At 39.5% G+C, this 16,054-nt stretch overlaps 1 protein-coding gene across 3 annotated transcripts in view; it reads right to left on the bottom strand.

Annotated features, from left to right (window-relative positions):
• Positions 1-15,305, bottom strand: part of FZD3 (frizzled class receptor 3) — a 97,122-nt gene extending 81,817 nt beyond the window's left edge. For 2 of the 3 annotated variants that reach the window (XM_003984807.6, XM_045055614.1), the window contains exons 1-2: positions 15,168-15,305; positions 4,145-4,796 (exon numbers count right to left, since the gene is read on the bottom strand). In XM_003984807.6, the coding sequence (XP_003984856.2) occupies positions 4,145-4,333 (189 nt within the window). In that variant the 5' untranslated portion in view covers positions 4,334-4,796; positions 15,168-15,305. The remainder of the gene's footprint in view (positions 1-4,144; positions 4,797-15,167) is intronic. The other variant, XM_019828620.3, reaches the window with a different exon arrangement.
• Positions 15,306-16,054: the final 749 nt, after the last annotated feature.

Genomic DNA, 16,054 nt, shown 5'->3' with positions numbered 1-16,054 from the left:
ACATGTTCTGTTCTTTACAAAAAAAAATTTTTTAAATGTTTATTTTTGAGAGACAGCATGGGGGGGGGGGGGGGGGAGGAGGAGCAGAGAGAGAGAGGGACACACAGAATCCAAAGCAGGCTCCAGGCTCTGAGCTATCAGCATAGAGCCCAACACGGGGCTCAAACCCATAAACCTGAGCCAAAGTCAGACACTTAACCAACTGAACCAACCCAGGTGCCCCCAAACATGTTTTGATCTTAATGAATCATAAAGAATACCAAGGATTTGAGGCTTTTAGGCTCTGTTGTTCTCAGTAGGATCTATCCCACTGCCAGCCAGCTCTCTATGCTATAGAAAATCTTTAATGCAGATGACAAAAAACAGGAAATGGAGGCAAAACACAAACCATCCCAAAAGTTTTTCCTCTGATTATTCTACAGTGGTCAAGTTTCCTTTAAAAAAAAAAAAAAAAAAAAAAAAAAAGACAAGTGATCAACCTCCTGAAGAGGTAAGAGTGCTTGTTCCACATACTAACTGAAGTTAAAAGGATGACAGGGTGACAGACAACAAGGACTACTATTTTGCATTCACACAGCACTTTAACTTTTCAAAGTTTTTATTTTTATTCTTTTGAGAGAAAGAGGGCACAAGTGAGGGGGAGAGACAATCTCACAAGGAGAGAGACAGAGAGAGAGAGAAGCAGGGCTCATCCAAAGTAGGGCTCGTGCTCACTCAAGCGGGGCACAAGCTCACGGGATGTGGGACTCGAACTCACAAACCGTGAGATCATGACCTGAGCCGAACTCAGATGCTAACGACTGAGCCACCCAGGTGCCCCTCAAAGTTTTTAAATATACAGATCACTTACATCATTTGATCTTAACAACCTTGTAAAATGGGCAGGGAAAAAGAAACACATCCTAGAAGAAACCAACACAAAGAAGTGACAAAACTAGTTAGTGGCAAAATACAAATTTCTTATCTCCATTTCAGTGCTTTTTCCACTAAACTGTCCCCTTCCTATTCAACTGCATTTATTTAGTATAGGGGGAGAGGCTCTTAAGATCTCTTTTATTACCAATGGAGTCATAAATACCTGATAACGGTGTGGTTGGTAAAGATAGTTACAATTTGTTGACAATTTGTTGTCCACACTGGACAGCTCCCAAAAATTAACTTAGCAATCCAGACAGCTCAAAATGGTTTGGAAAACTCAGGAAGGAGGGGAAAAAAAAGTTGTTTTCTATCAAAGGCCACTGATACTCAAAGAGAAAGATATCAAGTTAAGAACTTACAAAAATTTAGCGTGTGTGTCTGTGTATAGATGAGTATGTTTTGGAAGGGAGGAACAGAGAAACATACAAGCAAAGATCTTTTCTAACTTAATGAATTGATACATTAACCCATTTATTTAAACATGTTCCAATTTCAATGAAAGTCCTAAGAACCCTGTATCTACAATGAAAGAACAACCAACCTGTTGACTATGAATAATCAAATTTGAGATAACCCAGATTCTATATTTCCTATCATCTGTGGTATCCCTCTCTCACTGCCATATACTATTATATTCCAGGCACTCATCAGTACAGGAATGAACCCTAGGCAGGCTTGAAACATGGGCCTGCTAAAAGATGCTGTACTTAGGAAATTATCCTTTAATTCACCAAGTCCCACAATGAACACTCAAAAATGTCCTCCAATTGTTGGCTCCAATGACTTGGTCCTGGTAAAAGCTGACACACATTTTCTGAGAGCAGAGATAGAGGGTGTCATCAGCAGATTCGAGTCCTTGTAAGGACTCAAGATCCTTACTTCCATTTGGAAGGATGTTGTGTTGACTGAGTTCCCATGTCCTCTGCTATTACAGAAACTTTACACTCTAAAACTGACATCTCTTTTTGTCAGTGGCATCACTGTCCTGATATTGACAACCATGCAATAAAAAACTATCTGCAACTTTACTTCAAAGAACTGGAGCCTTCCCTTAGAAAATACTGCCCACTGAGGTGCTCTCCCTAGAACGTGTGAAATTTAAACAGAAGCAACCTTATTGCCAATAAAATACGTAGATTACACAGGCAACTTTAAGAAGAGGTTAGTGACAGTTTACTATGTCATCATCATGAATGTCCCAAGAGCCTACAAACGAATGCAAGTTCATTTGGAACAAATATATTAACTTTTCTAGTACCTTCTCTTTGGGATCATTTAGAAATGGAATTTGGAATAGAATTAACATTTGCAGATCACCTTTTGTATGCTATACACTGTGCTAGCTACTTTATAAATTTCTTGTTTAATCCTAACAGCCCTTTAAAGTATTTTTGTTATTACTGCCGTTTCACAAATGAAGAAACCAAGGCTAAGGGACTTGTTAAGGGACTTGTTCAGTCTTAAAGCTACTACAAAGAAGAGTCAAAAGCTGAACCCACATCAATTCAAATATCTTGATGACTTGCTTCTTACTACCCTATCTACTTCCCAAAGGAATTACATTGATTTATGATACTAAAAACAAAGGTTTTCCTACTTCAATTTCTTTGTGAGAGAATTGATAGTTTCAAAAAACAGCAAGGACTGCTATGCCCAGAACCAAATTAATGTACTAAACCAATACCCATTTTCATATCCTAATCTGATAGTCTATACCAAATCTCTCTTGGCTAGCCTGTACCAAGCTAGTTATACCTTGTATATTCAGAAGAGCAGAAAATATTTTGTTCAACCTCTATAATATTTTCAAATATTTAGAATATATAAGATGCCCTTCACATTTAAAAATCTATGCTGTCTCTGTCTCAAAAATAAATAAACGTTAAAAAAAAAAATTAAAAAAAAAAAAGGGGGCGCCTGGGTGGCTCAGTCGGTTGGGCGTCCGACTTCAACTCAGGTCACGATCTCACGGTCCGTGGGTTCGAGCCCCGCGTCGGGCTCTGGGCTGATGGCTCAGAGCCTGGAGCCTGCTTCTGATTCTGTGTCTCCCTCTCTCTCTGCCCCTCCCCCGTTCATGCTCTGTCTGTGTCTCAAAAATAAACAAACATTAAAAAAAAATTTTTTTTAAATCTATGAACAATAATCTTTCTACCAATTTTCCTAGACACACTTATGCTAGTCTACTTGGAAGTAATGAATCTTTGGGTTTTACCATAAAATGAAAAATTCCAAAACACATAGGCCTCAATGTGCTGAAAACACTGTAACAATAGATTAAAGGCTAAAGTACAAAACATTCTAAGTATAATTATTATTAGCTCCATTTTACAAGAAGCTTTACATAGCAAAGAAACTACGGTAAGAAAGTTCACGTAATTTGCCCAAAGTAATAAAGCTAGAAAGTGACAGAGCTAGAATTCAAACCCAGGTTTGTATAAGCCTATGCTCCCTACTGCCACCATCCACGGCCTCCCTGATTCTCACCTGGTAAACATATTATCCTTGTCCACAATTCTAAAACCTCTACAGAAATGCATGCATATTTATTTAAACCTACTGTTAACTGTATTCATTAATTTGCCATAGTTTCTAAAGTAAAATCATTAAAAAGTTACCTGAAGAGTTACCACTAGAAAAATTCAAGAAAGGCAACAAATTTTCATAAAATTGTGACAGGTCAACAACATAATTTACACAACCAAACCTTCATTCATCAGAAGTGATCCTTCTTAAATTGATGTGAACAAAGTAAAATGAGAAAAATGTTTTTAAATTTTAAGAAAATTCAAATATGACAAACCACCAGCCTAAAGGCTAAAGAATTTATTTCACAAGATCATGTTACCTTCAATACTTAAGGATTGATTTGTGAATATTATTATTATAGTCTACTCTTTATCTGAGGTTTTATGATCAGCCAAACAGGAAAAAAATGTAATCATAACTTGCACAATTTTGAATTTCTGAATAACTATTATCTCTCATGTACCAGTGTTTCATATTTCTTTATATAAAAGCATGTCTAAAAATAGGTCAAGAGTAACATTCCCCAAACATAAATTCTTCAATCTATTAGAGTTTGAACTTAAATCTCTAATTTTTTAATGTATAAGACAGTTAAAAATAATATATTCTTTTGCTGTTATCAGACACTTTCATTAGATTAGTAACAAGACAATGTAAGAATCATTGTCTAAGATATGTCAAATAATAGAACAAGTCTTACCTCCATTGCTAAAGCAGCTGTCTGTTGGTCATAGTGATTCAGAAGATTAGGCATGAAGGTAGTATTATAAGGCAAATCTTGGCACATCCTCAAGGTAATAGGTTCGCAAGAAAACAAACTGTGCCCACCTATATGCCCCACAAATATAGTCAAGGGCCAAACGTAGAAGACAATCCAACTCATAGCCATCCTTCCTGGATCTGAATGAGATTCGGATGATGAGGCCTACTCAATATGTATTTTAGATCTTTATACACCTGCAGGTCTCAGCTTGAAAGTTTTTCTTCTATATCTTACTGTTAAGTTCTTCAAACAGTTAAATACTCTGCACCGTCAGAGGTTTGTTAGCTTGATCTCACAAAAGGCATTTGTTTTTGGTTTCACAATATGGGAAAATGACATCATCTTGTCTCTTCTTTTCATTTTATTACATAGGGCACATTTGGCCAACATATCAAGTTGATCAACCACATTCCCAAACAACAGATTCCATCTTAGGAGAAGAGCTATTTCTTCCTCTGATTGAAATATCTGAGAAGTATTTTTTAATGAAAGAAATTAATTTCCTCTCAAAATCTTTGATGAGTTCAGTGACGTTGCAGGATACAAAATCAATATACAAAAATCTTTGTTTCCGTACACCAACAATGAACTAAGAGAAAGAGAAATAAAACAATCTTTCATGAAAGATGTCATACTGACCTAATAGATAAAATACATGAGTATTTCAGAGACACAGTAGAGTTTTTGTACTTATCATTTATGCTATAGATATACTAAGACAATCCTCAACCAGAATTTAAAGGCAAATTTTCTTCCCTCAATTGCCAACATACGGTTTTATTTCTTATCCAGAATGGCAGTTTTTCATTTGTCACAGATATAACTGATCCATTTTAAAAAATGCTTATGCTATTGTCCTAATTTAAATATGCCATAATTGGAACTATTAAATTTAAAATTTACTTTATGTGTTTTAATCATTAATAGTACATTTTTACATGAACTGGCTTGGCAGAATGTATTTGTGAAAAAGGTGAAATATAAATAAATTGAAAGATATGAATTCAAGTCCCTTACTAGCTGTGTAAGTGTAAACGTACTATTTAACTTCTCTGAACTCAGAATTTTTCTTCTGAAAATACTACCTCCTTTACAAGGTGACATATGAGTGAACTGAGATAATATATGTAAACATACTTTATAAAATGGTAAAGCAGCATCAAAGATTAGGTAATTTTATTACTGAATCACAGTTATACAAAGGCTACCTCCATCAACCAATAGTGAACTGGCAAATAGAAGGTTCTAAAGTACTATCAGGAAATTTTTCCAACATTACATCATCTTTTTAGATAGTACAAAAACTTTGTACCATAGATGTAGAAATATTTGACTAACAAATGTTTCATTGCACAGCCAGGCTCCAAAGAATAAAAATCATCCCTAAAAACAACAACAACAAAAAAAAAACACAGCAGGAATAGGATTCCCAGTTATGATTTCCACTAAGCTTTATAGTATTTTCACTTGCTCCTACTTTTCCAGGGGCAAGATACATATCTTATTTGGAGCTGAGAGGTAGTGGACAGGGTAGAAGGTAGGTCTGGTAGGAAGAAAGCATATACTAAGTTGTTATACTTCCACTTGGCTTAATAATGATGTTGAATTTACTTTAATTTCATTTTGTTTTATATGCATTGAGTATTTCTAAGTTTGTTGTGGAAAGCCTGAGCTCGGAAAACATGAGAATGGTCAGGTTCAGAAATTCTCAGAGACACAGGTTAATAAGACAACTTAAATACTAGGGCCCATGACAGTTTAGATCTTGAGACCTGGACTGGTTTCACTGAAGCAGGGAAAGAAACTGTTCTTTGTTCACTCTCAATGCTTGGGACCTCTGCATCCCAAGCTTTAGTTATTAGGCAGAAAAAACTATTCGGATAAAATAAAGCAGTGGTTCAATCTTTCTAGTTTCTTCCTGTAGTACATAGTATTGAGTGGAGGAAGGGAAAAGGAGAGTCTAAGAATTAGAATTTGGAATATTAAGGTTATGAGCCTATCTTTGCTCCAAATGACTAATCTCTCTATACAAAATCTCTAAGTTAGAGATCTTTGCGACAGCTTCTTGGCCTGCCATATTTTTCCTTCCTTCAAACTGGCCCCAGAAATGTGGGGTCTGGCTATATAAAACTGGTAGTAAACATAATCATTTACAATTAAGCTTAATTACATGCAACACAGTAACAATCATGCATACCATTAAATGTGTGTCAAAAAAAACTACTGAAAGCTTTATCAGTTTACAACATTAAAATATCCGTGTAAGTTCAGTCTTTGTAGTTTGCTGCTTATGCAGCATGTTCATCTGCTTAGAACTTAAAAAAAAAAAAAAAAAAAAAACTACTAAAGAGAACACTGCTCCTTACTGAATATATATATAGTAATACCAAAAATTTTTTGAAGTTCATTTAAACTGAAGAGTTTTTAAAATTTCACTGTTTCAAATTTGTGGTTCAAAGACAACTACCATATAAAAGAAGGAATGAAAAATACCTGAGTTTTTAAAACTAGATGAGACACCTCCTGATACTTCTTCCCACTTTATTTTACCTGATTTCCTCTCGGTTACTTCTTTTCCTCATGTAGAAGTGAAGCTTCCCACCGCCTTCTAAAATGGTTTCCTTTGTGTACCACAACATCCAAATTACCATATATCAAAACACTCCTGTAAAATCTATTGTTAGGCTGAAGTAGGATGACAATCTTAATATTTTAAGACTGTAGTTTATGATTATTGAAATAAGAAAAAAGTGAACTCAATAAGACAAAAAGAGTAAAAATCTTACTTTATATTTCCTCCAAATCAGAGGTTCTCTCTAATTTTAATGTGTAGCAGATTCATGAATCCCCTCACAAGTCTAAGAAATCTGAATCTCTGGAAAATGAACTGCATTTTCTAACCAATCATCTCAGATACTATTACAAGTTAAGTGGCCCGTAAGTCATGTTTTGAGATATGCTATCCTAAAAGAGTAACAGAGTATAGGTGTATTTAAAAATAATTAAATGCTTAGCAAAATACATAAAACAAATTTAAAAAATAAAAGCAAATAAAGAATAACACTTTAATAGAAAAATGGGAGAACATAAACTTATAACCGAACTGCAAATAACCAACAAATATGTGAAAAGGTATTCAACTTTACTCATAAAAAAAATGCAAATATGAGAGAACATTTTCACCACTCAGGCAAAAAGAACAACGAAGAGAACACAGGATGGGAGAGGGTACAGAAAAAAAGAACACTTTCAACATTCTAACAACTTGAAATACTACTGTAAACTGGTTGGTATTTTTAAAAAATGGCTACTTACATCAAAAGCCCTTAAAACGTGCACAATTTGATGCAATAAATATATTCTCTATTCTAAGTAAACACACAAGTACATATGATGCATAAACAAAATGTTAGAGTAACACTGTTTATAAAATAAAAAACTAGCTGGGGGGCCTGAGGGGCTCAGTCAGTTAAGCAATCCCGCTCTTGATTTCTGCTCAGGTTATGATTTCACAGTTTGTGAGTTTGACCCCACACTGGGCTCTGCACAGGCAGCATGGAGCCTGCTTGGGTCAGTTTCTCTCTCTCTCTCTCTCTCTCTCTCTCTCTCTCTCTCCCTCCCTCCCTCCCTCCCTCTCCCTCTCCCTCTCTCTCTCTCTCTCTCTCTCTGCCTACAGCATGGAGCCTGCTTGAAATTCTCTCTCTCCCTCTGCCTCTGTTCCCTCCCCCACTTGCAGTGTAGTGCTCTTTCTCAAAAAAGAAAAAAAAAAAAAAAACCTTGAAACAACCTAAAAGCCTACCAATAAGGGACTTGTTAAAAACAAACAAACAGGGGCGCCTGGGTGGCGCAGTGGTTAGGCGTCCGACTTCAGCCAGGTCACAATCTCGCAGTCTGTAAGTTCGAGCCCCGCGTCGGGCTCTGGGCTTATGGCTCAGAGCCTGGAGCCTGTTTTGGATTCTGTGTCTCCCTCTCTCTCTGCCCCTCCCCCGTTCATGCTCTGTCTCTCTCTGTCCCAAAAATAAAATAAAATAAAAAAAAAAGAGAGAAAAAACAAACAAACAAACAAAAAAACTATGGTACAGGGGCGCCTGGGTGGCTCAGTTGGTTAGGTGTCTGACTTTACCTCAGGTCATAATCTCACGGTTCAGGAGTTCGAGCCCCACATTGGGTTCTGTGCTGACAGCTCTGGGCCTGGAGCCTGCTTTGGATTCTGTGTCTCCCTGTCTCTCTGACCCTCCCCTGCTAGCGTGCTCTCTCTCTCTCAAAAATAAATAGATATTTTAAAAAATTAAAAAACAAAATAAAACACTAAGGTACAGGGGTGCCTGGGTAGATCAGTTGGTTGAGTGCGAAACTCTTGATTTTGCCTCAGGTCATGATTCCAGGTCATGGGATTGAGCCCTGTGTAAGTCTCTGTGCTGAGCATGGAGCCCGTTTAGGATTTTCTCCCTCCCTCCCTCTCTCTTTCTCTCCCCCACTCTCCCAGCTCACTTCTGTGTATGTGTTCTCTCTCTCTCTCAAAAAACAAAAAAACCCACTATGGCACAACCACGTAGTGAAATATTACGTAGTCACTAAAAACAATGAGCAAGATCTGTATCTACTGACATGGTAAGACAGTAACAATAGGTAAAAAATAAAATTAAAACAATTTCCTAAACAGCATATATATCCCATTTTTGCGAAAAAAAAAATGCACAGAATAAAACTATTTCAATTACTTAAAAAATAAAATAAATGCTCTGAGATTTTATGAAAGAACCTATGGTATATTACTCTGTGTATGAAATAATTAGCTCTGCTAAATCTATAAATGTGTACTGACTGGCTAACAAGAATAAACATTGGTGAATCACTGATTTATTGGCTGCTAATTGAGCAACAAGCCAGGGGACACTCTAAATGCCCTACTGCAGGTAGAAAGAAAAGCAAAAGAGCAATGATCAATTTAGTTTGAGTAAAAACTGATTTTTGTTAAGTTTATTTATTTTGAGAGAGAGAAAGAGAGACAGACAGACAGACAGACACAGAATCCCAAGCTGACTCCCTGCTGTCAGTGCAGAGCCCTATGCAGGGCTCGAATTCACGAAGCATGAGATGATGACCTGAGCTAAAATCAAGAGTTGGACACTTAACTGAGTCACCAGGGGCCCCAAAACTGTTTCTCAATATATATATTTTTTAACATTTATTCATTTGAGACAGAGCGTGAGTGGGGGAGGGGCAGGGAGAGAGGGAAACATAGAATCCAAAATCCACACAGAATCCAGAGCTGACAGCTCAGAGCCCTATGTGGGGCCAGAACCCACAAACCGTGAGATCATGACCTGAGCCGAAGTCAGATGCTTAACCAACTAAGCCACCCAGGCAGCCACCTGATTTTCAATATTAAAAAAATCAGATGACCTATCAGCTGAATCAAATGGTATGCACATTTTAAAAGAACTCTTCAGGGGTGCCTGGGTGGCTCGGTTGCTTAAAGTGTCCAACTCTTGATTTCAGCTCAGGTCATGATCTCAGGGTTCATGGGATCAAGCCCCACATCGGGCTCTGCACTGACAGTGCAGAGCCTGCTTGGGATTCTCTCTCTCAAAATAAACAAACACTAAGAAAAAAACCAAACAAACAAAATAAAAGGGGGCACCTGGTGGCTTGGTCAGTTAAGTGTCCAACTTCAGCTCAGGTCATAATCTCATAGTTCGTGAGTTCAAGCCCCACATCAGGCTGTGCGCTGACAGCTCGGAGCCTGGAGCCTGCTTCAGTTTCTGTGTCTCCCTGTCTCTCTGCTTCCCCACCCCTGTTCCTGCTCTGTCTCTCTCTATATATTCAAAGTAAATATTAAAAAAAAATTTTTAATAAATAAAAGAACTTTTGATACATATTCCAAATCTCTCTTTAGTAACAATGAGATACTGCTTCTAAACAGGATTGTGTGGGTAACAAAAGTGATTTTAAGGTTTTCCTAAAGTACAACCTAGGAAAAAGTTGCAAGTTGAAGTTACAGATCTATAGAAAATAGAGAAGATCATGGACCCAAAGAGGTCCTGCCAATGTAACAGCAACTCTTAAACAAAGATTAACAGTCATTTTGGCATTCTTACTGATATTACATTGTTTACTATAGGAATCTGCAATATCTCAAATAAATAAAGGAACCTGCTAAGTTAACATAATTGGAGTAAACACCATCAGAGACCAGGGCTCATCAGAAAGTGAGTGATATAGCAATAGCTGTTCATGCCCTACTTGTAGCAAAAGACACACACTCCTTTGCAAAGCAATGAAAGATGCTTGGAAAACTAAGTTACTTGATTATCGTTCCATTAGAAAACAAAAGGACTTGACACTTCTAATTTTCATGAAAGTGTAACATCAGAAATCTGATCTTACCAGCTTTCCTTTGAATATTAATTTTAAAAGCCCTTAAAATAGGGGCACCTGGGTGGCTCAGTTGGTTAAGCTCCAACTTCAGCTCAGGTCATGATCTCACAGTTCGTGGTTTGAGCCCCCGCATCAGGCTCTGTGCTGACAGCCTGGAGCCTGCTTCAGATTCTGTCTCTCTCTCTCTCTCTCTGTCCCTCCCCCACTCATGCTCTGTCTCTCTCTCTCTCTCAAATATAAACATTAAAAATTTTTAAAAATAAATAAAAAATAAAAGCCCTTAAAATAAAATAAGCCAAGTATCTGTCCTGAAAAACAGCAATAAAGGGGTAGGAGGGGCGCCTGGCATAGCTCAGCTGGTTGAGCATCTGACTCTTAATTTTGGCTCAGGTCATGATCCCAGAGTCATGGGATCAAGCCCTGTGTGTGGCTCCACACTGAGCTTAGAACCTGCTTAAGATATTCTCTCTCTCTCTCTCTCTCTCTCTCTCTCCCCCCCCATCCCTCTCTCCCTCTCAAAATAAAAAAAGGGGAGGGGGGTAGGAGATGCAACTTTTAGGAGGCTGTTTTCAGGCTGGCTACAAAGCCAGACCCAAAAAACACAGGTGGGAAAAGCAGGATGCAGCAACTGAAGAGGAAAGCAGACTGAATCCAGAAATACTGACAAAGTAGGCCCTGAGGGCTGTCAAGAGGGTCCCGCAAAAGATTATGTTCAGTAATTCTATTTCAATTCACACTGTCTGTACAGAAAGTGATCCATTTCATCATTCTCAGTTCAGATTTAATTTTCTTGACACCTTATATGTATATACAACGTTTTGCATTTCCAATTCAGAAATACCATCCAAAGGTTGTCTCACACACAGGGGCTACAGTGGGAACAGGAGGGATATTCTTTGTCTTCTTTCAGTTTCCCAAGAATGCACTGCAAGGACCAGCAATGACTATTTCTTGATAATGAAGTTCCTCCTCCAAGGAAAATTACTGTATTGTTAGAGAAAATATACAGTCAAAGCATATTCACTGTTCTAAGTGTTACTTTCCTTTTCCTAAAATCCGTATGTCCTTCGGCCATTTGTTTTCCACATCTTATTATCTAAAAAATAAATTCAGTCTCAAAATTTTGTTTCCTGGTTGCTGAGTTTATATAGTTTCATATTTAATTCAAGGGCCTCAATTCCTATTAATCTCAGAATGAGAATTTCTTTTCAGGTCTATTTCATCTAATTTTTAAAGTCCATCTGTGCCACAAATAACCTAATCATACAATGTGCTCAGTGATGACAGGGTTTAAAAACCCAAACAAGAAAAACAAATACATTTAGGTTCAAAATCAAAATGAATGGTAGACATCAAAATATAGTCTAAAGAAAACGGAAAAGCTTTTACAACCAACTTGAAAACAAAATGGAAAGTTAAAGGGGTGCCTGCCTGGTTCAGTGGGTAGAGCATGTGACTCTTAATCTTGGAGTTGTGAATTCAAGCCCCACATTGAGTATAGAGATTTTTTTTTTTAATCCAGGGGTACCTGGGTGGCTCAGATTAGGCATCGACTTCAGGTCAGGTCATGATCTCGTGTCTCATGAGTTCGAGCCCCATGTCAGGCTCTATGCCAACAGCTTGGAGCCTGCTTCGAATTCTGTGTCTCCCTCTCTGTCTCTCCCCTGTTCACACTCTGTCTCTCTCTCAAAAATAAAACAATTTAAAAATTTTTTTAAATTAAATCTTTAAAAAAAGGAAAAGTTAAAAGATGGCCAGATTCTGAACTAAAAAAAAAAAAAAAAAAAACCTCAGATTGCAATTCTAGCCCAGCTTCCTCTTCCAATTAAAATCTATTAATCAGGGGCGCCTGGGTGGCGCAGTCGGTTAAGCGTCCGACTTCAGCCAGGTCACGATCTCGCGGTCCGTGAGTTCGAGCCCCGCGTCAGGCTCTGGGCTAATGGCTCAGAGCCTGGAGCCTGTTTCTGATTCTGTGTCTCCCTCTCTCTCTGCCCCTCCCCCGTTCATGCTCTGTCTCTCTCTGTCCCAAAAATAAATAAACGTTGGAAAAAAAAAATTTTAAATAAATAAATAAAATAAAATCTATTAATCAGAAAACTCTCTAATATCAAGCCCGATTTTTCCCTTAGCAAGGCTGTATGGTTTGTATGCTTTGGCTATAAAATTATTTCAGTAAGATAAAATTTAGAGACCAGGATTTCAGTTAAAACCTCTTTCCTGGCCAGTAAAGAGTTGTCACTTTTTTTCCCAAATCTATATTGAATAATTTCTTCAACATGTACTTTCCAAATCATTCTTTTTATTTGATTTATTGCTCTTTTATGTGGGCAGCTACAGCTTTAAGTAGCCATAGTTCTAGAGTTTTAGGGGTTAAAAATACCATAAAGACAACATCACCTCTGTGAAAAATAAAGATGTACCACATGTCTCCTAAAGAAAATAAAATCAACAGCAGCCTAACATCAACAAATTAATATGCTCAGAATTACTTTTGAGTATACAATCTGATAGTTTTACTAACAAACTAATATGAAATTTAAGATAGGTAGAGTTTTTCCTGAAGCCAAATGGGAAACAGAGGACTTATTATGAGTTAAACTCCTTTCTCCTTCTCTAATGGCAAAGCCTTCCACGCTGTACAATACAAAGGAAGAATGTGCACTTTATTAAGTTGCTCTCAACATTCCCTACTTCAAATATTTCAATCATGGAACTCCCAAGAAAAACCCACCTAAATAAATGCCCAAAGCACAAAATAAAGCTCAAAGGAATACAGCAGCTAAAATGGGGAAATGAATGATAGAGCTCACAGTCATTTCTTCTATTAATGGGACACTCTTACAGATTTAGAAGAGGTGTAGAGGTAGAGAATATTAGTAAGTGGATGAGATTCAAAAAAAAAAAAAAGTAGGAAAGGAAAGGGAGGATGGTAGGTTTTATTATTTACTTACTCTACTAATAGTTTCAAAACATTTGGGGGGCTGAGGAGGAACATGTTATTTCACTAAATAAAAGGCAACAGGGTAAGAAAAGGGCTGCATCTTAATTAAATCTTGAGCTCCATCCTTCCAAGCCAGCCCAGTTAAGCTTTCACACCTCTTTCCTACACTCCCTAATTCTGAATCTTTTTACCTTTTTGTGGTAGCTTGTGGCTTAGTAGTTCACGTAAATGCCTTGTTTATTTTTTCCCCTGGAGGAAAAAGATAGTATTGATTTGCTTAAAAGTATGTATGGAAAGCATTATCTTTCTTAATAACAGAATTAAGGATTTGTCTATTCCTTAGACTGTCAGCACACCACTGAAGACTAAAAGAGGCTGAAGAGGGAGGTAACATCCCTCATGTCAGTCAGGTCTTTGTTTCCTTGCTCTTGTGGTGTTGGCTCTGCAAAGTAACCCAATTCCCATAAATAAACATTACAGGTCTATCAAAGCTACTTTTATGAAATAAGATTTTAAGATACTTTTATTTTTTATAGCTGTTAGTCTGCTCTGCTGCTGCATCTGCCCAAATTTAGGGAACCAAAATTAAAAATTTCATTTTAATACAGGGCAAAAAATTGGATTTCTTTTATTGAGTAGATAACTTTCAACTTCAAATCTCTCCCGTGCCTAAATTGATGGCATGCGCTTTTGTTCTAAAAAAAAAAAAAAAAAAAAAAAAAAAAAAAAAAAAAAAAGGAAAGAAAGAAAAGAAAGAAAAAAGAAAAGCTTTCTCCTAGAGAGGAGCCGCCTAACTCCAAGTCTCCTGAGATTTAACGAGCCTCTAGGAAGATGTTAAAATGTCTTGAAACGTTTTTACAGCACCTTTATTTGCGAGGCCGTCTATTAATTACCCAGCAGTACCCCCACGGCAAATGCACATTAGCATAAAAGAGGGCAGCTGGGGGAAGCGTTGGGGAGGGAGCGCAGACTTTGCAAACTGATGGGATGGAGAGGACAACTTTTAGGCACTGGAAAGAAGAGGTCGGCCAAATGCCAACACAACATCTAAACCTGAAGCAATTCTAACGTGGGTCTCCGGCCGGCCCCAGACGCCCAGGGCGCCAGAGCCCTGGATGCATTGTCCTCCCCCCGGCCGCCGCCGCGTCCTCCACCCACGCTCCGGCGAGCGGGGAGCGCCACACGCCCCCGCGGCGCCGACCCAGGGAGCGGGCGCCTATCGCGGACGCCCTCCTCCACCAAGGATTTGGGCAAGGGGGAGGCGGAAGGGGAGCCGCGGTCCACACTCGCACAGGTTGCCCAGCGCGGGCTTAGGAGACAGAGGGTTAATAATCTCCCGGGCGTCTGCCCACCTCAGCCCTCACCCCAAACTCGGCTCCTCCGCACCCCCTCGGCCCGCCGTCGGTCCCAAGGAGCCCCTCCGACGCCCCGCCACAGCCTGGCGCCGAAGGCTTTTGTTTTGGCCGCGACGAGAATAACGATCCCTGAGGAGGAGGAGGTGCCGGAGCTGCTGGTGGCTCCTCAGCACAGGGTTAGGCAGAAGAGCGGGCAGCCGCGGCGGCACCTCCTCATTTCCCACACTCCCCGCGCCCTTTTCCAGCTAAGCGGGACTGGGGAACCGCTCGCCTCGTCGCTCACCTCACATCTCGGGGCCGGGCTCCAAGGGGGCTGTAGCGCCGGCCGGGGGCGGCCACGGGTCCCTCAGGTAAACGGAGCCAGCGAGGACCGCCGACGCGCGCGCCGCTTCGGAGCAACCGCGAGCTTTCGTGAGCGCCGGAGCGCGCGGCCCCGGGAGCGAGCGCGCGCGCGCACGCACGGCGCAGGCGCGCTGCGCACACTCGGCCGCACGCACCCATTTTGAGACCCACTTGGAGGTGCCGGCTCGGAGCTCTCGGCCGGGCTCTGCCTCGTGTTTGGGTGACGCCTTGCGCTAGTTATCCCGCTCCGGCGGAGTGGTTTCGAGCTCTGGAAGCGTTTCTCTGAAATGCGCTCAGCCCTCTTTGCAAAGCCCTCCCTCCCCCGCTGAAAAAGCGTGGCGACTCTTTACCCAAACTGGGGATTCTGTTATTGCAAGACCACCAAAACCTGTTCTACGAACGAGGGTGCTGACCTAGGGATCCGGGGTTGAAGGTGGTCAAGAGTAGGAATACAGGTGTTGAGGGTGGCACTGGGTGCAGATAGGAGTAGGCATCTGACCTGTTGCAGAGCTTCACGCTTAAACAACAGACTAGACAAGATACTTGCCTAGGAGCAGTTTATATCCCCTTTGCCAGCACCTTAGTGCACAGGTGGAGATTGTGGTTATTGGTAGCATTTCCCATCTTTTTCTGCATAAGCCATTTCAGAGCTGAAAGAGTTTTTAAAGGTCATCTAAACTCAACCTCTCATTTTTCAGACGAGGAAAATAGCACTCAGAAGGGTTAAATGACATCCAAAGTCACGCAGCTTTTTAAGAAAAAGTCTGGATTCATTCAAGGCCAGGCAGTTCTTTTTTACTATACTGTTTTCCTTTTTGTCCCTTTTCA

Source organism: Felis catus, chromosome B1 (assembly GCF_018350175.1).
Source record: "Felis catus isolate Fca126 chromosome B1, F.catus_Fca126_mat1.0, whole genome shotgun sequence".
Lineage (NCBI taxonomy): Eukaryota > Metazoa > Chordata > Mammalia > Carnivora > Felidae > Felis > Felis catus.
Note: the sequence above shows the minus strand (reverse complement) of the source record. Positions and strands in the feature narration are given on the sequence as shown.